This window comes from Megalobrama amblycephala, linkage group LG4, assembly GCF_018812025.1.
Source record: "Megalobrama amblycephala isolate DHTTF-2021 linkage group LG4, ASM1881202v1, whole genome shotgun sequence".
In the NCBI taxonomy this organism is placed as follows: domain Eukaryota; kingdom Metazoa; phylum Chordata; class Actinopteri; order Cypriniformes; family Xenocyprididae; genus Megalobrama; species Megalobrama amblycephala.
In genome coordinates, this window is record NC_063047.1 from 39,835,666 (window position 1) to 39,861,967 (window position 26,302).

At 37.6% G+C, this 26,302-nt stretch overlaps 1 protein-coding gene across 1 annotated transcript in view; it reads left to right on the top strand.

Moving 5' to 3' along the window:
- The window catches only part of setbp1 (SET binding protein 1), a 79,781-nt gene that overhangs the window by 15,599 nt on the left and 37,880 nt on the right, over nucleotides 1-26,302 (top strand). Inside the window, exon 2 of the mRNA XM_048189253.1 lies at nucleotides 8,916-9,550. Within this exon, the coding sequence (XP_048045210.1) occupies nucleotides 9,080-9,550 (471 nt within the window). The 5' untranslated portion in view covers nucleotides 8,916-9,079. The remainder of the gene's footprint in view (nucleotides 1-8,915; nucleotides 9,551-26,302) is intronic.

Here is a 26,302-nt window from a genome sequence, read left to right on the forward strand (position 1 = left end):
AGCAAACAGAGTTGCATTACCATGCGCCCCCTTCTGGATTGTTGTGTGGATCGCCTGTGACTGACCGCCATATGACTGCATGCACCAAACCCTGACCTCCGTACCGTGACGGTTCGGGACGAATACATGTATTTACACCCCTAGTATTTACCATGTTTATTTTCAATCATTTTGCTTTGCATATAAAACTAAGCAACATTGTAAATTGCTAGGCTAATGAATTTAATTTATTTTTTATTTATTCATTATAGTTGCAGTGAAACAAATGGAGTGCTACATGTTTTCTTCCTCATTGTGATACATTTAAGTATAGCGGATTGTGGAAAAAAAAGTAGGGTGAGGACTTTTTTTAATCCATCGGTTGTTGTTTGGATTTTGAGATGTGGGCATTGTATTCAAAAATGAATGCAAGATTGCAGTCGATTGTGAGTATACTCATCTGCTTATCTGTACATATAGTATGCTTTATTAGTATGGTTTTTCCTGAGTTTGATCTTTTAATACCACTGTCGTAGTCATAGTACATTTAAGCCACGTTAAGCATTTTCTTTGTAACGGTTTTCTATGGGAGGAGAACTCTTAACGTGTAATTAAATGCGATGTGTTCATATTCTACACTCATCTGCTTATCTGCACATAGTACGCTTTATTAGTATGATGTTTACTGAGTTTGATCTTTTAATAACACTGTCTTAGTACGTTAACCCACCTTAAGTGTTTTTCACATTAAGGGTTTTAGAATGGCCCTTTTCGTGTCCACTGGTCGTTATTTCATGTTGGACAAAATTGCGCAAATTGGACTTTCTTTTTTCTTCTAGACCCAGCTGCTTGCAGATTCTCTTTAAAGTTTGCATGCTAATTATTATTATTTGGTTATAATTAGCTAAAGCTGATAGTATTTCAGCAAGATAGTTATTGAAAGAAACCATAAAATATAATGATCCAACTCTGTCATGTTTTCCATCAGTATGCAATGAACATGAGACTGATCGAATGTGTGTTTATTCTCAACAACTCGAAATGCAGTTTATTCTCAGCAATTCTCAGCCTTTTTTCTTGAAATTTAACGAGTTTTTTTTTACACAATAAACACAAGTTTATTCTCAAATATGAGTTTATTCGACATTTTATTTTGAATTTTTCTCGACATTTAACTTGACATCAAGTTTTTTTCTGAAAACACAACAACTTCATTCTCAAAATTTAATGAGTTTATTATGAACATTGTATTGTATTTTGAGTTTATAAAAAACCTGAGTTTAATCTTGCTTTATAATTACTTTAATTAGGGCTGCACCACGATTAATCGCGATTAATCGTTTGCAAAATAAAAGTCTGTGTTTATGTAATAAATGTGTGTGTTCTGTGTATAATAATTATGTATATATAAATACACACACATACATACGTATATTTTAAGAAAAATGTTATATTTATATATAAAATATTTATATTTATAATATAAAATATATTTAAATATATATATTTATTTATACATGCATATATTTCTTAAATTTATACATGTATGTGTGTGTATTTATATATACATAATTATTATACACAGAACACACACATTTATTACGTAAACATAGACTTTTATTTTGCAAATGATTAATCGCGATTAATCGTTGTGCAGCCCTAACTTTAATCCCGAGATGGTTTTATTTTTTTATTATTGCTTGGCCCGAATCCTCTTCCATAGTGTTTTTTTTTTCCCCACAAGATCCAGTTATTATAACAATTTGATTAAAAATTACGATGTCAAAAAAGAAAAGACAGATATGCATGAAGGAATTGTTCATTATTCATCAGTATCTGTCCTTGCCTTGATTAGTAACCAAAACACAGTCCATTTGAATCAGTGCCTTTGCAAACTGTTTATTTCAGTAAATAGATTCAAAACTCTGACAAATAATTTGGGTCATCACCCGGAAATGTTGTCAGAAGACTCTACGTGGCATGTTTTTATATATTGAAATGTTTAAACGAAAAATATAGTTGATTATTTATTATAATCACACAGCCCAAATACTGACACCCCAATGAATAGAGTATAATAAGACACAAACTGAAGACCTCTTTAATGGTCACAAATGCTCATTAGATAACATAAGAATGAAGACCGATTGTCTTCAGAAAATAGGAATCTTATTGAACAATTATTGTAAACAATTGAGAATCAAAGGAGTTTTAATTGTAACTGAATCCCTTTGGTATCTTATCAAAAAGATGATAATAAAGCTACTTAGAGTTTCCTCTGTGTTTACCACCAGACCTCAACAAAGTGTGAGCACATGGTTGTTTGGCAAGGCTATTTGTGAGTCTACCTCAAGCCTGCTCTCTGTTCATGACCTTAAAAGGGACGGGGACAGAGAGGAATCCTCTCACCACAGCACACAGTCCTGACAACAGTCTACAGATTGTGTCAGTTCAAAAAAGTCTTTCAAGCACAGGCTTTGAAAGAAACCCAGAACATACTGTACATCTCACTTGTAAACAGGATAGTGTCATATTAAAATCAGGAATCAATAGTAAGGTCTTTTAGGAGTTCAGATTTTGCTTGCCCTGTCAGCATCTTCACTGGCACATTTTTATTTTAAAACGTATTTTAAATAAAATGTATTTTCAAAATAAAACTGGGCTAGTAAAAATGTAATATATTTTATATGTATATTTTTTATGTATTTTCTTATAATAATAATAATAAGTATCATAGTCTTATATATAAATTATATATACAACTCCATAAAGGTAGTTGTTAATGCCCATTTAATAAAAAAAAAAAAAAAAATCTGTTTATTTTACAATTTTGATCAAAAATTGCACTGTTTTTTTTTGTTGTTGTTGTTGTTTTTTTGCCCTGACAGGGCAAATGGCAGTTCTTTTTAACCAGCCCCAGGTCAGCTGATCATCCTTTTTATTAAGCCCTTATTACAGTTTATTTCTGTACTTTTCAGCCACTATTGAAACACATTTGATTGCTTTATAATCATAACCCAGTTGAGCTGATTTTGTTGAGCTGAACTAGATGAATTCGTTCAGATAATTGCCCCCCGATGCTATGATCATCTTAATTGAGATGCATCAGAAAAGAGGGCAGATCAGTATGTAAAGCCCCTTGAGTATGAGCGTCTGAATATATCCCCCCCCTTTGAGTCTGCCACAGGCAGTGCTGCTGACACAGAACTGCTTTATGTGTTGTAGTTACCCACGGTCTGCCCGGGGCATATTTGTGATAATAATAAACCTGTTTATGAGCTGACTGTTTTCTTACACAATTAGTGTGCAGTTAGCGTGCCCACTCTACCAGACAGGGCTTTCTGTTACATAAACTGAGTGTTGGGGTTTAGCATTGTGTAAGGGGCATTATTTTTGTGAGTGTATGGACAGCCTGGATTGTTGACTGGCTATGTGATCAGCCATATTTTCATAATAAAATGGACAGAATTTGAAATCTTAGACTTTGTTTCATATCAAAAGTAACAAAGCACAAAGCTTATTGCCATTTATTGGATGGAAAGAGTCCTACAATGTTCTATTCATTCATCAAATGAAAACAGACTAGACTAATCGATTCTTGGGATTTAAGAATCGATATCGGTTCATAAAAATGAGAATCGATTAAAATGGAGAAATCAATATTTTTTTTACCCAGCCCTACAGCCAACACAAAACTTTTTAATTTTTTTCTATGTCATGTCAAACTAATATAACAATCAAGCTTGCTTATAGGCTTGTTATACTACTGGTTATGAGGGACAATACTTAATACTTAGGGAATGAATTCGAGAAATGAATATTGTCAATCCAGAGCTAGTGTCCACACAGCTGACATGTTTAACTGTTGTAGCTTATCCACGTTGTGTGCACGAAATAGACGCTGAACACAGTCACCCGAAACTGAAAATAGCTGTTTCGGCTGAATTTTCAGTAGCCAAATTTTCAGTGCATCTTTAATTGTGAGACATACAAATTGTAACTGTGTGTTCACACCGCCGGTGGCGAGAGCGTCAAAGTGACAGGAAGTCATTCATTTTCAATGAGAGCCCGGCAGCGAGCTCCGGCGAGAGCGGCGCGGCTCATCTTGGACGGTGAGAGCGGCGAGGAGAGTTGAAATCAGGTTAACTTTATGGTAATGAGCTATGACGCGGTTCGGCAGCAACCAATCAGAATGTAGAGGTCCTCGCTTGAGAGGCTTCCGATCGGTAGACGCAACTTGTCATTTACTTAGACCCTCCCGTCGGCGGCGGTTTGAACGAACAGTACAGCGTTGTTGGCAGGGCGGCCAAGGCGAATGTTGACGCTCTCGCCGGCGGCGGTGTGAATGCACAGTAAGAAGCGAAGTTGCAGTTATTTAAAAAATTAATTGTAAAATACTGTTTAAAGACGTGGTTATGAGAAAGAAATGAATAATTACAAGAAATAAAGTCACAATGATGCAAACTACTGGCAATTTTGAGATATACATTCAAATTTGTAAGAAAAAAGTTGCAATTATGTGAAATGTATCCGCAATTACAAGAAATGAAGTCCCAACTGTAAAATACTCAAGTCACAATTGTAAGGAATAGTCATAATTAAGAGAAATAAAATCGCAATCATTTATTTATTTTTTCGCTTCAAGGCGGAGAAAGGCTTCCATGCTGAACCATGTTTGTACCGAGCAGTATTAAGCCCTTAAAGAGGAGTGACAACCGTTTTTAGCTGCAGTGTGTACGTGTTCATTGTGAATTTACGTCACAATTTTAGTTGGTTTGCCAAATAGCTAGAACACCCAAGATGCATCGGGACACTAGGTATAGACAAGTAGGATAAACAACTGGGTTTCATTGAGGATTTGTGAATGGCTGTGTTTGAGTCGGCACGGGCTGGAATGAGAAACATGCCATTTTGACTGTCATGATATGATGGATAGATAGAGCTGTTTAGTCTAGCGTGGATCCAGGCTGTCTTGCGATAGCTGCCGTTATTTTCAGTAGCCTCTCATCTGTCACCTGTCTGGCAGTTGAAAGGGTAAATGACACTGAGCTCTGTCTGACAACAAGCCAAGAGCAGATGAGAGACTGAGCTCAATGCGCCGAACCCTCAGTCGATATACATCAATACTGACATCATGCGACTGACGCTTGGGGAATGGAGAGTTTTTGTTGATCTCTTCTCCAAAATAGAAACTGCTTATTTCAAGGATTAGTGTTAAATTTGCCACTGTCCACCATTCTGGCTGTTGTCAGCTTTGTTTTGCCATGCTTTACTGTGTGTGTCTCTGGGACTTGACATGAGTATGACATAACATCCGTATGTCATCAGTCTAAGCCAATCAGAATGCGTTTTAGAATTATTTTTAGACCTAGTTGTGTAGTCAATGCATTGTGGTTTGGACTGAAATAATTGATATGTTGAAAGCTGGTACCCCCCCGAAAACTATGCTAAATTCATTCAATATCCAACTTGATGTGTGCTGTGGAGGTGTTGCATTCAACCCTAATTGGACTTTTCCAGGTCTGTGGTTGCTCAGGTTGTGGTTTGTTTGATGTCTGGAAAGTGTTTATCACTGGGCCAGAGGACTCATTTGTTGACTTTCACACCGTGACTAGGCTTACTCAACTGACCACTAAAGCAAATGAGCTGGTCAGCAATGTAATTATGGTGTCAGGGAGTTTGCCTGGAGCCAGCAGTTCAACTGTTTCAGTTTGAAGACTGTGTGCTTAAACCCTGATCCTGATTAATTGGTGGTTTAACAAAGACGCATTTTTCTTGTTCAGTAATTCACCTTGCCCACTTAAATAGGAATTACGGTACTGAGGAAGTATTTCATCACTACATATTGGCTCTGATGTACTGAAATGTTAAAAAATTATTAGGGCTGCAACAACGAATCGATAAAATCGATAAAATTCGATTATTAAAAGAGTTGGCAACGAATTTCATTATTGATTCGTTGTGTCGCGTGACTATTACGCCTCTCAATAAGACGCGGAGATGTTTGAGTATAAAAAGCGCGGTTGAGCGTGAAGCAGAGCGGAGCAAAAATAAATAAATAAACAGCAGAGCGGAGGTAGAGGAAAGACCATCGGAGAGTAAGCAAGTTTGTGAATCTTTTTAATAAACAAGGAAAAACAAAATAATAGCGATCCATCTGTCATTCAGTGTTATTGTGGCTGTGTTCAGCGCTCGTGACACGCAAGACGCGTCGCTATGGAAACATTAAAGGCAAACGTTCTAAAATAACGGTCGCCTTAAAAAAACTCAGAATATTTTAAACTCTCGCTCGAAAGGGTGAATATTAATCAAACAACAAAAGACAGAAAAAATCACTCACTGCTCTTTAGCTTTAATAAGGATTTATTATATATTAATTATATTTAATCCATAAGGAATGTTGTATGCAAGTTGTTATAAAGAATGCATATATCATTAATTGAAAAGAAGACATTGTGTTCTTCTTTAGGAGGAGTGGTTTTATTTAATTATAAGATAATATTTTTTTTATGTCCCAGCAGTTAAATCTGTGTCTGTATTGCATGTTCATATTTTAATATTATTCATATTAATAGGTTAATACAGTAGATGTTTTCTCCAGGAGTATATAATGGGTTTGGAAATTTTAGAGAAATTCTTAATGCATTACAATTTAACTAAACCCGTTAGATTTAGTCAACTAAAATCTTGTGATATTTAGTCAACTACTAAAACAATTCAAATGACTAAAACATGATTAAAACTGAATGGCATTTTAGTCAAAAGACTAAAACTAAATAAAAATTTGCTGTCAAAATTAACACTGATCTGTTGTCATGTAGGCCTATTTATTCTGAGCTTTGTCCCATATCGGTTATTGTTGACAAATATATTTGGGAGTGATTGAGTGAGTGAGTGAGTGTAGTGTAGAGAAGAAGTTCTACCGTTCAAACAAATCCTGTTAAGTTTTCTAATTTTTATTTTTCTTTATTTAAAAAAAAAAAAGATGTATTGTTCTGACAGCTCAGGTCCCTTTAAACAAAAATATACATCTTTTTGTGCACTTTATTTAAAAAAAAAAAAAAAAACTATATTTGGCAGATGTAAAGCATACATGTGTATGTTTTTTTGTGTTAGTTCATTTGTTTTTTGTTTTTTATTACTTTAACAGCTCAGGGATGTTAAAAGAGCAACCTGTTTTTGCACATTCTGAGGATTTTTTGCACTGTGAATTTGCAATGTCAGTTCTGTTTTTGAATAAAAGGTTGGAAATTAATGCCCCCCCCCCCCGATTCATCGATTAATCGTAAAAATAATCGACAGATTAATCGATTATTGAAATAATCGTTAGTTGCAGCCCTAAAAATTATATGTGAATTCTATTAATAAACTAAATTATTTTCATGTAATGGCCAATAACTGATAAAGTGACGATTTTAAAATCGTCCTACTATTAATACTATTATATAGTATACTATTTGTCTAAGGGTCAATGACGTGACACAATTTATTTTGTGTCCATATTGTTTAATTATATTTAAAAGGGTTAAAATTTCAAAATAAATTAGCAAATTACTTGGTTACATTCTCTTTTTTGAGGACCAAGTCTGTTTTAATTTATTTTGAGAGAATTGTTGGAGGATGATTGCAAAAATGTCAATGTGGTGTAACTAAAAACTTCGTACCAAATAGTTGATCTTGTTTAAAAAAGGTGAAATTAAAAAAAACACTTGAAAATAGTTCCAAATAGTAGGTTAGTTTATATTACATCTTTAATCAGCATCATAAACTAGGGATATTTGACTAAATTGGCCCCTATAACAGAAAGGCTTGTAATAGGAGTTACACCATTTGACATTTCAATTTAAAATCAAATTTGATAGGCATTATCATGGACACCTGTGTAAGCACATGGCCTTGGAGGGAATATTTTAAAAAGTTAATACTCATGTCACAAAATGGCTCCTTGAAAGGTGGTTACACCACCTTGACACTTCAGAAATTTGATTTGACTCACATGATTCCCCAAATTAATTATAATATCCAGAACATTGGTGTTCCATTGAGAATTTCTTTATTGAGAATTTTAACTTTTTTAAACAAGATGAATTATTTGGTACAGTTTTTACAGTTACACCACATTGACGTTTTTGCAATCATCCCCCAAATATTCTCTCAAAATGAATTAAAATGCAGACATTTTCGACTTTGTCCTCAAAAAAGAGAATGTATACAAGTAATTTGCAAATGTAATTTGAAATTTTAACCCTTTTAAATTTAATAAATGTAAAATAAAAATTGCAAATGTTAGTAAAAATGTTAGTAAAAACTTAAATTCAAATTTTGGCATCTCAGCATTATAATGTGCAGTATTAAAATTTCATGTGATTTACTACAGAGTAAGATTTTTTTTTTTTTTTTTCTGAGTGAAATTGTGTTTTTCAAGATTACGTGAGCGTTAGATGATGGCAAAAGTAATCTAAATGTAAAAACAGGATTAAAATTTAAAGCGAATCAATAAAACAAAATCTTTAATATCATCCAGTATCTTACATAGTTCTGATAAAGTATCATGCATCTCTGATTAAAAATAATCAAAAGGACTTTTGGTATTTAATACACATCTATGTTTACCTCACTGGACTTATGAGATTTGACTGGAGCTGGGCTACCCAACACCATGTAACAGAAATAGAAACCAAGTGCTAACAATGCGACTTGTCACTTGTTGCGACATGTTAGAACAACAAACTCTCTGGTTAACCCTGAAGAAATTGGATTTAGCCATTTTGTTTTATCTGCATGGTTAAGACACATGTAAGTGAGAATGTGATGTGTAAATGATTTGATACAGACCTTTTTTGCTTGTTCAATGAGATTTGGTATGTCTAGACATATACGAATGTGTTTATAGTTTAAATCAACTAATAATTTGCTCTATTTGACTCTACTTTCAGTTTCACCTGGGAAAAACTCCACCTTAGCGATATTTATAAGATTCCGGGAGCAGTAGAGCCAAAAGCCATCCCTCTCTGATTAAACTCAATCACCTGGACCGGTGCCCAACCGTCCTTTTGGGTCCCTGTTTCCTGATTCTTGGACCAAGCTTTTGAGATTGTCAATGGAGCAAAGAGACCTTAATCGGACAGCCCGGCCCAAAGGAAATGAGGAGTTCTTCTCCACTGTTACCACCATCAACAGAGCAGACCTCAGTGAGGTGGGTCTCCTCGCCAGTCCGATGAAGAGCCTCCCTTTACCTGGGGAGCAACAGGACCATGAAGAGGAGGAAGACCTCGGTCTGGGGAAGGACATGGATGTCACTTCCAATGCGGACAGTGAGAGGTGGGGGCAGGGAGATGGGCTGGAGGAGCAGGAATTCTCCATCAAGGAGGCCAGTTTTTCTGAAGGCAGCCTAAAGTTGAAGATCCAAACAACCAAGCGGGCCAAGAAGCCTCCTAAGAACCTGGAGAACTACATTTGTCCTCCTGAGATCCGCATCACCATCAAGCAGCCAGGAGAGCAGAAGACCGCCAAACATGCCAAGAGCGGCAAGGGAGGGAAGGAGGAAGATAAAGGCCCCCCCAGAAAAAGGGTAAGTGTCACCATCACTGTTTGGAAATGCCGTTGTTTTCTTGTGTCATGTGATTATTCTGTTGTGTTCATGTGATATGGTATTACAGCAATAGCCAGTATGGATCGTAGTCAGATTAGATGCAATATTGAGTTTGACTGCAGTGTATTCGAACCACGGTCAGCTGATAAAATACAGAAAATATGTCTTTCCAGTGGAAGCCTGTTTATATTTTATGAATACGAAATTATTAATATGAATACATTTGATTTAAACTCACAATTCTGAGAAAGAAAGTGTGAACTGCAAAATATAAACTCACAAATTTCACAAATATTATCACAATACTTTTTCTCAGAATTGTGAGATAAAAAGCAGCAATTACCTTTTTATTCCATGGCGGAAATGGGCTTTCATTCTTTCCACTAGAGCTGCACGATTAATCATATCGCAATCGTAATCGCGATGTCAAGCTTGTGCGATTATATGACGCAAAATGCTGCGATTTTATGAAATAAAATAATAATAAGGTAATAAAAAAATAAAAAAAATACATGTGTGGACACAACAACCCATTATCTGAGAGCTGTTTGCCCATTTTATACACCGCTAATAAAAAGAAGAGCAGTAAGTTTCAGTTTAGGCAGTGTCACGTGTGGCGCGCACGGTCATGACTTTTCCGGTGTGCAGCGCAGAGAACGGGTAAAGATGGATGCGGAGCAAACGGTCACTGAACTGGTGGCAAGAAAAAACGCTACCTCTGTTATATGGCGATATTTTGGCTATAAGATTATAAACCCAGATTAGTAGTGGTTGAAGAGGAAAGAGGATTTAATTCGGTATCGCACGTAGCGCTGTTATCGGTGCGCACATGACTCACATACATACCAGGCTCGCGCGCACAGAGAGAGAGAGGCGCGTTATAGCTCGCGAACTCCAAATGGATTTCTCTTTCGCGTCCTCAGTGCACTTGGATGGTCACATACACGCATTATGTCAGTCAAAATACCCCTCTCAGCAAGTATTCATGTAAACACATTCAGTTATGTCTTAATTGAACGAGGTGAGAATTCGGATGTATATCTGTCCGATGTGTGCGTGCATGTCTTACTCTTAAAGTGACAGCAACCTATAAATACCTGCTGTTGTCTGTCATGTAAATCAAACAACAAAACACAGCTTTAACAAAGATTAATCTATATTAAATTTATACAATGAACAGTGTAATTTTACATTTAATTATTACATTTCTGTGCATGAAAATTAATACTACAGTTAGACCTTATACTTTATTTGTAACTTTATGTAGTATTTATCTATGCTTGTTGTAATTGGTGTACTTTTTACAGTCTGTTCACTTGCCTTTAATAATGTATTATTTAGGCTAGCAGTTTATGCTGTGGTATCAGAATAGTTTAAGTGGGCTAAGTAATAAATGCAAAGTTAAGTTACCCCCATCCAATTTTTTTTTTTTTTTTGTGCTGATCCGAAGTATGATCCGATCTGTGACGTCATAACCGTGATGTGATCCGAACCGTGAGTTTTGTGATCCGTTGAACCACTACAGATTAGTAAAGAAACAAATATCTTAAATGGGATTATAACAAGTTTGCAGTAATGCAAAGATGTTATTTAATTTCATAAAAATATTTTAATTTGAAAACGCTGTGCATTTGTTTGCTGTTGTTACTAGTTTGAGTTGAGAAATACACATTTCAGCATTATCAGTAATCTGTGTGTGTATTTTCATTGAGAACCAAGCAAGATGACTCATGATACTATTTGTTTATTATATCGCTATCGCAAATCGCAATCGCAATATTGACCTCAATAATCGCAATATGACATTTTCCCCAAATCGTGCAGCCCTACTTTCCACGCATTTTTGGTAGACAAAAACAAAAAACACAACAAAACAAAAAAATGGAAAGAATGGGTTATGCAAAATAGATGCAACCAATGACAGTACGATATTTTGGACCTCATTCATGGAGCATTAGAAAAACTAATTTCTGCATAAATCATTTGTTAGTTGAAATTCTTGTGTAAATTTGTTTAAAAAAATGTTTTGAGTTTGTATGAATTTTTACTTCTGTTTCTCTCTCTCCTATCCTTGTTTTTGTCAAATTAACTATAGCATCTGACTAAGGTTCTTAAGTTAGCTCCTATAAGAACTAACTACTCAGACATGTTTTTTTTTTTTCTACATTTTATCATGCCAATTACAGCTTTCCAGCTCATATTCTCAATTTTGTGAACATTGCGTTTGACATGGCCTTTTTATTGAATAGTCCACACAGTATTTGAAGTCTGTGCTCTTCACTTTAAAAAAGAAAAATCACGTTTGTGCTGGGCCTGGATGATACAATTGCATTTTCTGGGCTTTCAGCTTTTTGGCTGCTTGTCAAATGAAGTGTGTCCAGTGTGTGCCATAGAGTAACGTAACAGCTAGTCATTAACCTTTTGTGGCATTTAGACTGAGCAAGTTCATTGACTTACATGTAATCCAGATATCTTGAGTGTATCTTGACTGTTTTTGATTTGGTATAACAGAATGATATGAGTAGAACGATTTTTGGATATGGCTTCCATGGTAATTTCATGTTTTTTCGACATGCTTCATGATACAGTAGTATATAGCTATTCTTTGAAGTCTCTTGGAATACCATGTAAATACTAGGGATGTGCTAAACTACTGTTTTCAAAAATCAACTAGTTGTGACTTTGAAAATAATGTCATTTATTACTCACCCTCATGTCGTTCTATACCCTAAGACCTTCGTTCATCTTCAGAACACAAATTAAGATATTTTTGATAAAATCCGTTGGCTCAGTGAGGCCTCTACTGCCAACAAGATAATTAACACTTTCAGATGCCCAGAAAGCTACTAAAACATATTTAAAACAGTTTATGTGACAGTGGTTCAACCTTAATATTATAACTTAAGCTTTACGAATCTTTTGTTTTGAATCAGTGGTTCAGATCGTGTATCAAACTGCCAAAATCACAAGAACTTTCGAAATGTAAATTTCGAAACACTTATGACGTAACAAAGCCTCGTTTACTGAAATCACGTGACTTTGGCGCTCCGAACCACTGATTCGAAACAAAAGATTCGTAAAGCTTCGAAGCAGTGTTTTGAAATCGGCCATCACTAGATATTGTTGAAAAGTCGTTATTTTGGTTTTTTTTTGGTGCACAAAAAGTATTCTTGTCGCTTTATAATATTAAAGTTGAACCACTGTAGTCACATGAACTGTTTTTAGTACCTTTCTGGGCATCTGAAAGTGTTAATTATCTTGCTGGCAATAGAGGCCTCACTGAGCCATTGGATTTCATCAAAAATATCTTAATTTGTTTTCCCAAAATGAACGAAGGTCTTATGGGTGTAGAACGACATGAGGGTGAGTAATAACTAATAAATTACATTATTTTCATTTTTGGGTGAACCAACCCTTTAAAAACTCAACAATAGTGGAGCGAGATGCTCTAAAAACAGCATTGCGTTGGTTTATATGTCTGTCTGTGGAGTATGACTGTAGCTGTAGTTCATGAATACAGAAAACAAAATATCTCAAAGCCAAAAATCACCTAAGGTAGTACAACTGACATATCCTTTCTAAAGAGCATAGTACATGAAAATGGTAATAATTCAGTACCATGGTATTTATCAGCCATTTGATACCATCAGTGTACCATGATCCTGTTACAATCGGCTACTTTATTTGGAAGGAGAGCTAGAAAGGTTTCTGCCAAATTGTGTGAGTTCACGAAAATGTGAGACTCCAAAATGGCTCCTTTTAGTAAACACTTTCAGCTCACCACAGCGTGCTCCATCAAGTTTTTAAAACAGATATGTCGCATTTTCCCCGTCCTCGCAGAAGAATGAAGGATTGTGGGAGAGAATGGGAGGAGAGGCTGGTGATCCCACAGCCAGAGTCTGTAATTTGACCATAATTAGGGAGAAAAATCTGTGCTTACTGAATCAGAGAAGGAACTGCCAGCATCAGCATCTTTCAGCAAACGCACCGCAGGCTCAAATTGATCGCGTTTCGTGTGGAATCTCTGGCGTTGAAACGCACTCATATCTTTTAATCTTTACAGTAATCTCTCAGGGTATGAATTATTTGTACTGTAATGGAAGACCAGCTCCTGCTGTTTCGTGTGATGTGCATTTAAAAGCCCATCCACGTCTGCCAAACGCATTTGACTTGATCCCAACAATTGATGGTTTGATTATTGGCCTTGAATTTTGTATGTGGCTGCATGTTATCTGATTTCCCTAGGGATTTCTCTTCGCCTAGAGAGGAAAGACATTGTTGCCACAAAGCCAAAGCCAAAGGGTCTCGAATTTCTCTTATTTTCGGGCTGGGAAACTTAGCCTTCGTCCACCCCACAGAGATGAAATTTTCTAAAGCGGCAGATACACACAGCGGAGAGGGTGATGGAGAAATCAATGGAAAACAGAGAAAGGCTCAAAGAGCAACAGGGAACTGAGGCGGGAAGCCTGGAGTGCAGCTGTCTCTTTCTGGCAATCTCCACATTGACCACAGACAGAGGGTCAAAAGGGGCAGAAGGAAGAACAGAAGAGGTGGCCTCACTCCACCGTCTAAAGTGTAGCTGTGTCTATAGAAAACCGCTCCAAAAAAGCAAAGAAAAGCAACCGCCCATCCCCCAAACACACACTACAGATGGAATCCCATTCACTTCGAGAAGGGACAGTGCCACAAACTCCTCATTTAGAGCCACCAAATCCCATTCTGTCCTTGCCGTTTGGAGCTTAGGCGTCAATCCCAGCACCTCCTCTCATCTCTCGGTTACAAGCAGCGTGGGGTCAGGGGTTAGTGCGTAATTGAAACCGGCACGGACTCACTGAGAATAGGGGCTTACATCAGCCCTCTCGGACCGCGACAGCTGCTCGCTGTGTCTTCCATTCGTAGCGACAACCTTTTTTCCCCCTGCTAATGTAATCAGAACGCCAGGGCAATGGCAGTTTAGACAAACCGGCACTCTGATGAATTAACTCGAGCTCCTCGCATGGATTAGACGTACTCTTCCACTCACTCCACTTGATGACCTGTTTTGCACTTTAAGTGTTGTCGTGGGCTGTGGTGCTGGAAAATTAGTTTAATGCAGCAGAATTTTCTGCACCCACACAATAGTGTGACCACACAGCCAGAAATAGATCGCAGCCTTCGCGCTGGCATTGTAAAAGCACAGAGTCTGGATGTGCAATTAGGCGGTCTGAATATGCAGAGGTCAGGACACGTTGTGTTTGGCGTCTCCATTAAGACTTAACCCATAGGTTTCACAAATGGCATCTATTATTTTTTCCTTTTTAACAAACTCTTAAAAAAAAAAAAAAACATTCAGTTTGAATTCACATTTTGCTAAAATGTACAATTTAAAAGGCCAGTACAAATGTTTCTGGATGATAATAGTGATCGCCCACTCTTTTGTATTTTTGTATTTTTTCTGTTCATTTCTCCACTGGGATTACAAAAAAGTCATCTATAAAGTGTTCTAAGCCATGAATTAATAATTATTTATGTGTAATGAAATGTAATTTGTACTGTACTTGTTGTTTATTTAAAAAAGTAGCAGTATACTGGAATATATAATACAAAACTATATAATATAAATAACAAAAATGATCTATGAAGCTGTTGATCTATACACATTTAAGCTGTGTACAGTATATATATAAAAAATAGTAATTGTTTATGATTGTAGGGAGACTGATTTGATTGCATAATTGGTTATGAATAAATGCTTTATGGGAGTGGCAAGTTTGGTGTGGTTCTCGTTTCTGTGGTAACAGTCAGCTCTCTGATTGGTGGATTCAAGGCGCTGCCCACTTTAGGATTGAGGATAATGTAGTTCTTCACAGGGAATTTGGCAGTTAGACAGAATATTTTAAAGACGAAGTTAAAATGGCACTGACCTTTGGCTTCTACAGAAGCAAATATCATCTCCTGCTAACCTCAGAGCTCATGATAGGTCTGTCTTTAAGAGTTTATGCATTTTTATTTAAAAAAAATCAGTTTCTTAATGGAGATTGTTACTTCTGGAACCCTAATAGTTGTTGCCTAAATACATTTTATATAGCATGCACATTCTATGCTAGATGTTAGGTTGTCCACTGAAGCACAGTTGACTTTAAGTCTATAATGTATTTGTATCCAGTATCACCCCTGTGGTTTAACACAGTGGTGAGTTCATTGTGATGACAAGCCCGATAGAAGGTGGATCAATGTGTGAGCGTGCACTCTCTGAGGGCCAGACGGCAGCGATCTTTGCCCCGTCACTGCTCCATGTTTGACGACAACACTTTGATTGTCAGCCATTTCCGCCGGAGCGGGCATGCTCATTGGTGCGTGTTCGTCAGGGGAGAGAGCGAGCGACTCGAGCCCTGACTTGACAAGGGGGCCGAGAGGATCGTTTTCCCTGTCAAGACGAACTTGTGGGGCCGAACACATGCAGCCACGCTTCCTTCGCGTCTTTACCTTGTATTGTCCCCCTGATTGTTCATATTTGGTTCACGTTTGCTCGCATCCATAATCAGGTTGAGGGATGACTTCCTCTCCGAGCAACGATAGCGGAGGGGATAAGAGGTTTAAAAACGGTGGATTGTGTAGCAGGGTAAATGCAGCTTTTGTGTAGTAATGATTGGGGAGTCTGGCAGGGAGCAGATGGGCTAGCTCTCTGTCTCATTGTGTCTGGCTCTTTCTTTTTTTCATTTTGGCTGAACTAATATGCCAGATGGTGGCAAAGAGGAAAGGCCAACAAGTGAGCTGGGGCATATGGGGAGCCTGGTTAAAATGGGACCCTACTGTGGCGGGGGATGGGCGGGAGACGTGTGATACAATAGCAGGTAATTAAGGGAAGGACTTGACTTCGCCACTAAGCCTTTGTGCACGGCAAAATATTTTTCAGAGAACCTGCCGTCAGCATCAGACAACACTGCTGTACGTCAAATTATTCCACTGATTTCGCTCAATCAGCCGTGATTATTTTTTCAATGTTCACATCTGTGTTTGGGCCTTCATTAGGTGCTACAGTCTTTTGGATAATAGTCCATTCACATGGTCACAATATTCTCGTTATTTTTTCAGGATGGCCCATTTGCTATATATATATATATATATATATATATATATATATATATATATATATATATATATATATATATATATATATATATATATATATATATATATATATATATATATATATATATATATATATATATATATATATATATATATATATATATATATATATATATATATATGTATGTTACCGTTTTTTTTTTTTGGTTTTTTTTTTATGTTTTTTTTTTAAGTAGTCTTGTGTCCTTACCAAGGCTACATTTATTTGATCAAAATCCAGTAAAAACAGCTATATTGTGAAATATTATTACAATTTAAAAGAACTGTTTTCTATTTAAATAATTTTTAAAATGCAGTTTATTCTTGTAATGGCAAAGCTGAATTTTCAGCAGCCATTACTCCAGTCTTCAGTTTTACATGATCCTTCAGAAATCATCCTAATAAGCTGATTTGGTGCTCAGTTCTTAATAATTAAAGGATTAGTTCACTTTCAAATGAAAATTAGCCCTAGCTTTACTCACCCTCAAGCATCCTAGGTGTATATGACTTTCTTCTTTCTGATGAACACAGTTTCATATTTTAATAAATCTCCTGATGCATCCAAGTTTTATAATGGCAGTGAACGGGCGTCACGAGTATAAGTTGAAGAAAGTGCTTCATCCGGGGGGTTAATAAATGCCCAAGTGAAGCGATGCATTTGTGTATAAAGTAAAATATCTAGCTTCTGCCAGACCGTCTTCTGTATTCAACGTACGAAGAAAGTGTAAAACTCTTGCAGTTCGAAAAGCTTACGCTACATCCTACGCCTTCCCTGTTCAACTTACGGAAAAAGTGTAACTGACGTGATGGCATTTTTACACTTTCTTCGTAACTTGATTAAGGAAGGCGGTGAGTAAAGCTTGGGGTAATTTTCATTTGAAAGTGAACTAACGTGATGACCAAATCACTTGAGCACCTAATCAGCATATTGGAAAGATTTCTAAAGGATCATGTGACACTGCAGACTGGAGTAATGATGCTGAAAACGGTTATTTTAAATAATTGATTAATATTTCACAATATTGATGTTTTTACTGTATTTTTGTTCAAATAAATGCAGCCTTGGGTAAAATAAGAGACTTATTTATATAAAAAATCTTAATTATTTCAAACATTTGACCAGTGGTGTGTGTGTACGTTCCTTAACACATAACACTATTACACATTATTTACTTAAAACACTTATTTATATCTCAATTTGCACACATAATTGTACATACAATTGTCTATAATATATATTGTCTTTTGCTTTTTTTGCACTTTGTCTATCTTGTAAATTTGTATATTATTATTTTATTCTTTTTATTATGTGTCTTGTCTTGTCGCTGTTACTCTGTTGCACTGTGGAGCTTCTGTCACTAAAACAAATTCCTAGTATGTGTAAACAACATACCTGGCAATAAAGCTCTTTCTGATTCTGATTCTGATTCTGATTCTGATTCTGATTAATTGGTTTGTCTTTTGTGTGGACAATTATAATGTCTGGATGCACAGTAATAGATTTATCAGGCTTAAAGGGTTAGTTCATCCCAAAATGAAATTTCTGTCATTAATTACTCTCCCTCATGTCATTTCAAACCCATGAGACCTTCTATCATCTTAATATTAAGATATTTTTGATGAAGTATGTTTTCCTTATGATGTTTTCCTCATTCTCTAACGCAGTTTAAGTTGAAGACACATTGCAGAGCTTTTGTGTTCTACGTCAGAACGCCGGCTCAGTATTGACCGACGCTGTACACATGAGCAGCACGACACATGCTTGTGATGCTGACACAGGAGCCAGACAATAATGAGTCGGCGTTCGGACATAAACACGGAAGCCTGCACTGCGTTCACTACATCAACTGCGTATGACAACAGTTCAAATTGTTAAATAAAGTCATTATTTTTGTTTTGTTTTTGCGCACAAAAAGTATTCTCGTCACTTCATAACATTAAGGTTGAACCACTGCAGTCACGTGGACTATTTTAATAATGTCTTTACTACCTTTCTGGATGTCAAAAGGTGCAATGACGTTGATGCCAAAGTGTGGTTCAGAAACCCTCAGATTTCATCAAAAATATCTTAATTGGTTTTCCGAAGATGAACGAAGGTCTTATGGGTTTGGGACAACATGTAGATTTCTATAAAGTTCTCATTATAATGCCATGTTTATGGCAGATCTTTGCTTTAGCTTAATCACATTATTAAGTTATTCCATAAATCGCCTGTGCATTTTTGAAGCCATGCGAATTATGCCATTGAACAATTATGACGAAAAATGCACTGCTGCATTATTATAACATCAGTATTTTTATTCATTTATTTTTTTTAAAGATATTTGAAGCAATATGACCGTCTCAAATAATTAGTCAATATCGGGCATTGCATTTGAGCATGAAACTAAACACTGATATGCAGCGCATTCAGCATGTTAATAAATGTTGATATCCCAACGCAACGCATCCTATGTTAGATTAATCAGATAGCTATTACAACTTTCATCTGCAAAAGGTTTGCGAATGCAAACATGAGCTTGACCGAAAGTGTAACTTTCGATTGTGCTTAAAAAAGTGTCAATAATATTTCAGTAATATTTTTATTCAATTTGCACTTTCTCAATTCAATTTTCAACCAAAATGTTATTTTACAGTAGGCTATGAAAATCACTGATGATTACTGCTAAATTAATTAGGAATAGAATTGAAAGGATATTTTCAGCACAAGATAAAAGCTTGGTGCTGCACAGCTTGCATTGAACTGTATTTTCATCTATCTTGTCAAAGTGAAACTAGACATCACTACGTGACTTCGAGGCCATTCTCTCTCTTCTCACGTCTTTTGACGCATGCTGTGGAAAGCTAAACAATCGAAGCTCAGGTTGCCACCCAAAGTGCTACTATAACCAATCAGCCGAAAAAAGAAAAAATACATTTCGATCATCGTTTATATGATCGATCGTCGCTGTCACGGTCGAGTACTCGAGTACTCGGTCGCTGTTGCACATCCCTAGAACTAATCATTTAAGTGTGAGTGTTAGACCTATATCAAACTCTGGTTTAAACCCTCTGTTTGAGTTCCTCTAACGCTGTTCAATATGTATCACTTCAACACCTCAGTGTCCACACACATGCACACAGGCTCATCACTCAGGGTTACAGCCCATCAACTCTGTTTCTGTGTACACAAGCTAGCGCTCGTCCACCCGCCAAAAGTCCGGCCTTCATTCCCAAATGCATAGCTCACCCAAGTGATCTACTGCCACGGACTGGTCCAACTGACATATGTATCATATTTTCTTTTGGCCTGTGTGTCCCAACCATAGTTGCCGGTGAAGTAGAGTCAACAGTAATCACATCAAAAGAAATATAGACTCACATAAACTGGCGTGTTGTTTGGTTTTCCTTGGTTTACTGCCAGCTTCACCTTTCAGCTACGTTCATCTATCTCACCATCGGCGTGAGCTGAATTCAGGTTTAAATCCATTTAAGTATCTGTGAGGTGTGATAAGGAAGCCCCTTTTAAGAATGTCCAAACCCTGGCCCTCCTGTTGGCTGCCGGTTTTTATGTACTAATGGCATTGGCCGCTCTCTTATCTGTCTGTCACACAAGCCCTGCTCCAAAAGCTTCATTACCCAGCGCCCGTGGAGTCATCCTTTAATACGGGACTGTAATCATTAGGAGCCGGTCCAGTGTATTCACCGGAAAATTAATTCGGCATCTCTCGCTAAAGTCGATAGGTGACTCCCTCATCCTCTTGATGTGAGGTATTTATAACAAGCTGTTTGTCATTGTGGGAGTGTCGATGGTGACCGGGGAGGAAATTGTGGGCAGTTGAGTAGTCAAATAAAAGTGACCTTTGTGTGTAGGAGACTGACAGAATAAGAAAAAAGTCCTTGAATGTGGTTTTGCTTCCTTTATTTAGTACCCTAGCTACTGTTGTTCATTTCAGTATGTGATTGTGAGTGGGATGCGGTTGTGTTGAGATGTTTATCATTTTGTAGATAAGAGGGGTTTTTACTAGGGGTGGGAATCGGAGGGTACCTCACGATACGATACGATCACGATAAATGGCTCACGATAACGATAATATCGCGAGTCAGCGATTCTGCGATAATCGATATATCGCTAGACAATCCTATAATGATACATCGCGATATTGGTCTTAATATGAAAACAAAATGCACGTGAAAAGGTTAAGTGCAGGTTAACGGATAAATCCGATCTTATATGTACATTTAATAGAATTCACGTCACCGAAAGCAAGAAATATGAGGTGCATTTTATTGACCATCAGTTAATTTCAAAATCAAAGACTGCAATAGGAGAGAGCGGCAACAGCACTGGTATAAGGTCTCATTACTTTTAATGAAGATAATTGTGTGTTATGCGTCTGCGACTTACTTTCACTTTCATATGCGGCAGTTTGCGCGTCAGCTTGCTGAAGAGATCTGCGGCGATGTGTGATGCAGTAGCGTTGTCATATCTGACTCTCACATGTTTCAGTTTTAGTATTTTGGGGAGAAGTAAAATTTATAGTTTCAACAACCAGATGCATTTAGACTGAGCATAGACAGTTTTGACTGGAATGCGTCCCAGACCATCTCCTGAAGTGGTTTGAGCGATCGGATTTAAATCCGTCTCAAATGCGTATTTAGGCATTTAGGCATTTAGACCTGGTCTTTTCACGATCGGATAGCTATCCGATCAGAGAAAATGCATGAAGTCACCAGGTGCAAACAGACCCTTTGACGTTCTTCAAGCGCTTAGATATACACGGGAGCGTTCGAAAGCAGGCGTCTATCAGAGGATCCCTAATATATGCTTTCAAATGCTCCCGTGTATATCTAAGCGCTCGGTGAAGAACGTCAAAGATGTCTACGACTGTCACATCAATGGTATAAAAGTGCGTCAAGACTTTGAACTTAAACGTGGCTGGGGCATCTATTTTACTCACACTGCTGTCCGCCATCCTGTTAATAACCTCTTTTTCTTAGGCTAGTTAACTTAAGTTCACGTTTCCCTCATTCATGTGTCGAGCACCGCCTTGAAGTAGGACGCTTTGAGCAAAGAAATCTATATATAGCGCTTTATTTTTTTTAATTAAAATATCGATATTTGGCGCAGCGATTCGATTCTCGTATCGCACAGAGAAGGATGACGATATATCGCCATATCGATATTTTGTCCCACCCCTAGTTTTTACTGATACTTGCTAAAGCAAAAATTACTAGCCTACTTCTATTGCAAGTACTTCTCAAAAACCATAATCCTAAGTATTAGGGCTGTCAGTTGATTAAAAATATAATTAAATGAATTATGTGATCTGTTGATTTATTAAATCTAATTAATCACAATTAATTGCATATTTCTAGAGCTGCTAAGAAAAGCCCCCTAATGAAAATAATTCAAAGACATTACTCAAGTCAAAATGTCATTGAACATAAGCTGGTTGCTGGCCTACAATTTACAGCAATCCATTTTGCAGTGGAGTTTGTCTTTATGTTTTCACACAGAATGTATTCTTGCACTATTTTCCAGTATTTTTGTTGTTTTTTGTACATGCATGTTAGATGGACATCTTTGGCCATTGCATCATGTCTTGCCATTTTCTTGGTGTCTTACACCTTGGACAATGCATTTCTACAATGAAGTTTCTGTTTTGTGCGCTTCGTCCAGCTGTTGAATGCAAGAACTTGCAGAAATTGCAAAAATATGGTCTGTGTTATTACTTCGTTGGTATCAAAATTCCTTATTTTCACCCTGCATGAAGTGTTAATTTGTGTTAATTAACATTAATGTTTTTATTGCTTTACTTTTTCATAAAAGAAAAAAAAAGAAAAAATCTTATCAAATGAACATTAACAATCCTACAACATATTGTATGAAAACTGGGAAACATCAAAAAACAGTCTAACAGACATATAATAAAACGGACCAAAAAATCCTGTAGACTTACATTGAAGAAGGGACTTCAGTCATATCTAGAGACCAGAATATCATAGAGACATCGGGCTGTTTTTAAGCGTCGATCTGCATAGTTTTGTTCGGTGTGTTCCGCACCGTTGGTTCGTTTGGGCCAATTCAGCATGTTGAATCGGCATCGGGTCATCGGTGAGAGAGAACTCTGATTGGCTGTTCAGTTTAGCGAATGAGTCGGTGCACGAGAATAAAAGCAAAAGTGATGAAATCGAGCAAAGAAGTTAAGATGGTACAGACTGAAGGCTGTTATAATTTTAGGCCATCTTACCTGAACATTCGAATGCACGAATATTAAGAAATTAAGAAAGTGATCAGCATGATTGATATTCAAAATGGTAAGCAAGCGCTGATTTGTTTACAGTTTGTATATATGCAGTCCTAGTTTCGGTTTCCCATTTTTAATGACGAAAATAGACTATTGATACCTGCTAATATAGGGGGCTTTTACACTGGGCTCGTTTGCCGCAGTCCGAGCCCAGGCTTGATTGTTCCCGGTGACCCCCGCAGCATTGGTCTGGTTTCACACTCAAATTGATTCCATCGAACCCTGGTGCGTTTGCGTTCATCTTACATCACAGACGTGCACGGCACACGACAGAAAACAGAAAGTGGGTCAATAAATAGTTTTTTTATTAATGTGGTGCTATTATGTACAGCAGAGTAAACGACACCTGTGTTTACTGTATGTGCGCCACATATAGACGCTTTTCCGCTGTTTGCAAGCAGCCTATTTTGAGGAGACAGCTGATTGCCATTAATTTGCCGCGCTAATTGCACTTGCAAAGCACAAATACACTGCTGGCTCACTCCTACTTGAATCCAAGGTAAATCATCAACACTGTCATCTCTTACATGTGTTTTATTGAAGAAAATAATCGGCGAAAACACGTGCAGGTTACTTTACTTCCTGAACAAGTGTGCACCCGAGTCTGTTGCTTTCATATTTATGCGAACCGCGGCACAGTTCGAGTGCAACCGAACTCAGACCACCTCCTTCAGGTAATCTCGGGTTCTAACCCCGGTGCTCACCCGGGTTCGCATGACAGCTTTCACATTAGTGATTTTTCATGCGAACCGTGCCCCGTTTCATACTAAACTGCCAGTGTGAAAGCCCCCTTAGACATACCGCTTTCCACCAAGGCAGTTTGAGTGCTGGTTCAGGGCCAGAGCCTAGTTTCAAATCGGTTCTTTGTCTTTCGACACCTAAAGTACCAGCTCCGAACCAGGAAAAGTGGTTCGTAAGTAGCACCAAAACATTGCTGGTCTAGAAGTAAGAACCACTTGTGTCAGGGGCTGGGGGAGGGGTTACCGTGACCTACAAGAAACTTGTGACCGCCATTTTTTAAATGGCAGCTAATCGAGCTAATAGCAGCTTGATTGTAATATCTGTATATATACAAATTACGGCGAGCCGTGTTTGGATGCCGATGTAGGTTTGCAAAGCCATGAGCGTCAATAGTAGAGTTTACGTTTGTAGAGCTTATGACTCCTTGTGCTTTTGGATTGTTCTCGCAGTGCTTTGATGTCATGCGCCGATCGCTCTGCGAGAAGCTGATGCATCTCGAACAAGCTTGGTGTGTTTGTGTTTGCCGCTGCCACGCTAGCTTTGCTGTGAAATATGAGACATATACAGTGACTTAAGACCTGGCTCTGTGCTGGCTCTCTAGCCCGTGGAAAGGCAAACCAGTTCTTAGAAGGCTCATCAGTTGAACCAACTCCGAACTGGCACTAGCACTAGCTCTGAACTAGCACCCGGTTTGTGCTGGTGGAAAAGGGGTAACAGATATTTACCGACACGCAGGCGCAGAATGCATGTGCCAGTTGACAGTCAACTTTAGTCCTTTTGGTGTGTTCAAGTGCAACTTTTTGGCCCGAGACACAGCCATTGAGAGGCGACATGACAGTCAGCTTTCGTCAACACAAGATTTTTGACTTTAGAGGTCAAATATTTTTACTTGGATCTGTAAGCAACCACCCACTCTGCAACCATGTAAGCAACCACCCACCCTAGCAACCATTCAGAACACCATAACATTATGCCAGCAAATTTTCACAAAGAATTTTTAAGATCTAGTTTTAACTACAGCTCTATTCATATTTTATGAGAAATGACCCAGTCATTTGATAACAAATTCTTTGATGCGAGTTAAGGATGTGGTCACAATAACCTGTTGTTCAGTGAATTTTTGTGGGCAAAATCCAGTCATTTCCACATGATCTTCTTGTTCAGGAATTCTACGTGAAGGCCAAAGAATTCCACACACAAATTTTGCATCAGTTTCAGTTGGTTATGCAAACTCTCCATGTTGACCAACAGAAAGCTGCTTGACTTCTGTCTGAGTTGTGCTTTATACATCGCTACACAATTGACAGTAAACAGTTGACCCTTTTTCATGACATTTTGCTGAAATTTTTCATGTGACAGTGCCCTTATTATATTCATTATGCTAGGTTTATGACTTCTCACTGTGGTGGTTTGATCCCAGGTGAAACTATGTGAGATTACACTTCTTACCAGCTGCTTGCTAGTGGTCCCTGTCTTTGTTTTTTGGGCCACTGGGCTGGAAGGGCTGTTTTTTTTCCTTTGGAGAGGTGTGGGGGTTGGGTTTGGGCTGAGTCTATATGATTTACTGCAGCTGAAAGACCAGCTGCCCCTCTGTGTCTGTTCAAGCTAACCCTCCTCCTCCTCAGCCAGCTCAGGCACTCTGCCATTGCATGTGTTCATCCCAGACCCGAGGGCAGTGGACATCCCTACTGGTCCCCAATAAAGCTATCAGCATCAGGACTTCTGCTCAGACAAATGACATTCATGTATTAGGAGTGCAGTTTTGGTAATGAAATCTGTGTCTTTAACAAGACATAAATTTAGATTTGAGTAGATAGCACTATTTTAACCTGGGGTGAACTGTTGGGTCGGTAGGCCACTCTGGGGGATGGGTTGAGTGTGTGTGTGAGGGGGAGAGAAAAAGACCAATTTCAGCCTGGTGCAAATGATTTGACAGCATGAATCAGCCAGCAGCCTTGTACGGAAATGAAATTAGGGGCCCATTTAGTGAACTAAGCTACACCAATTTGGACAAGCACCAAGCTGAACTTTTACTTGACCAATATATTTCATCTAAATTCTACATCTACAAAAGTCTGAATAGACTTGAGTCCACTTGGGGCACAAAGAGATTGTGTTGCGTGACTCTAACCTATCCTGTTCTTCAGTATTCGTATCAACAAAATCGTAATTGAATCGAAGTGCAAGTTTATGAATCGAAGATCCATCCATGATATTATGAAACCCTTAATTGAAGTCTGAACTTTTCAGGATAGGTGATTGCTTGATTGAGTTGACCAATGAAATCAGCTGTGGGGTGGGGTTTGTGCTTTTACTGGTTTGGAAAAAACAATCACAAGATTCTTTTGGCTCAAAGAACTTTGAATTTTTTTTTTGTAATGTCTGATCAGAAATCAGACAAGATCCACTCGGTCAACTTACTAAAGTAAACACTGCACAATGGAATCGCTTTTTACATTGGACACATAGCGGTAATTAATACGATTAGCGTTTTGCTTGACTTTATCAAACAGCTAATAATGTGTTGCTAATGTTAGACAAACCATGTTCACATTCACGAGTCAGACAGCTACCTTCTAATGCTGCGTTC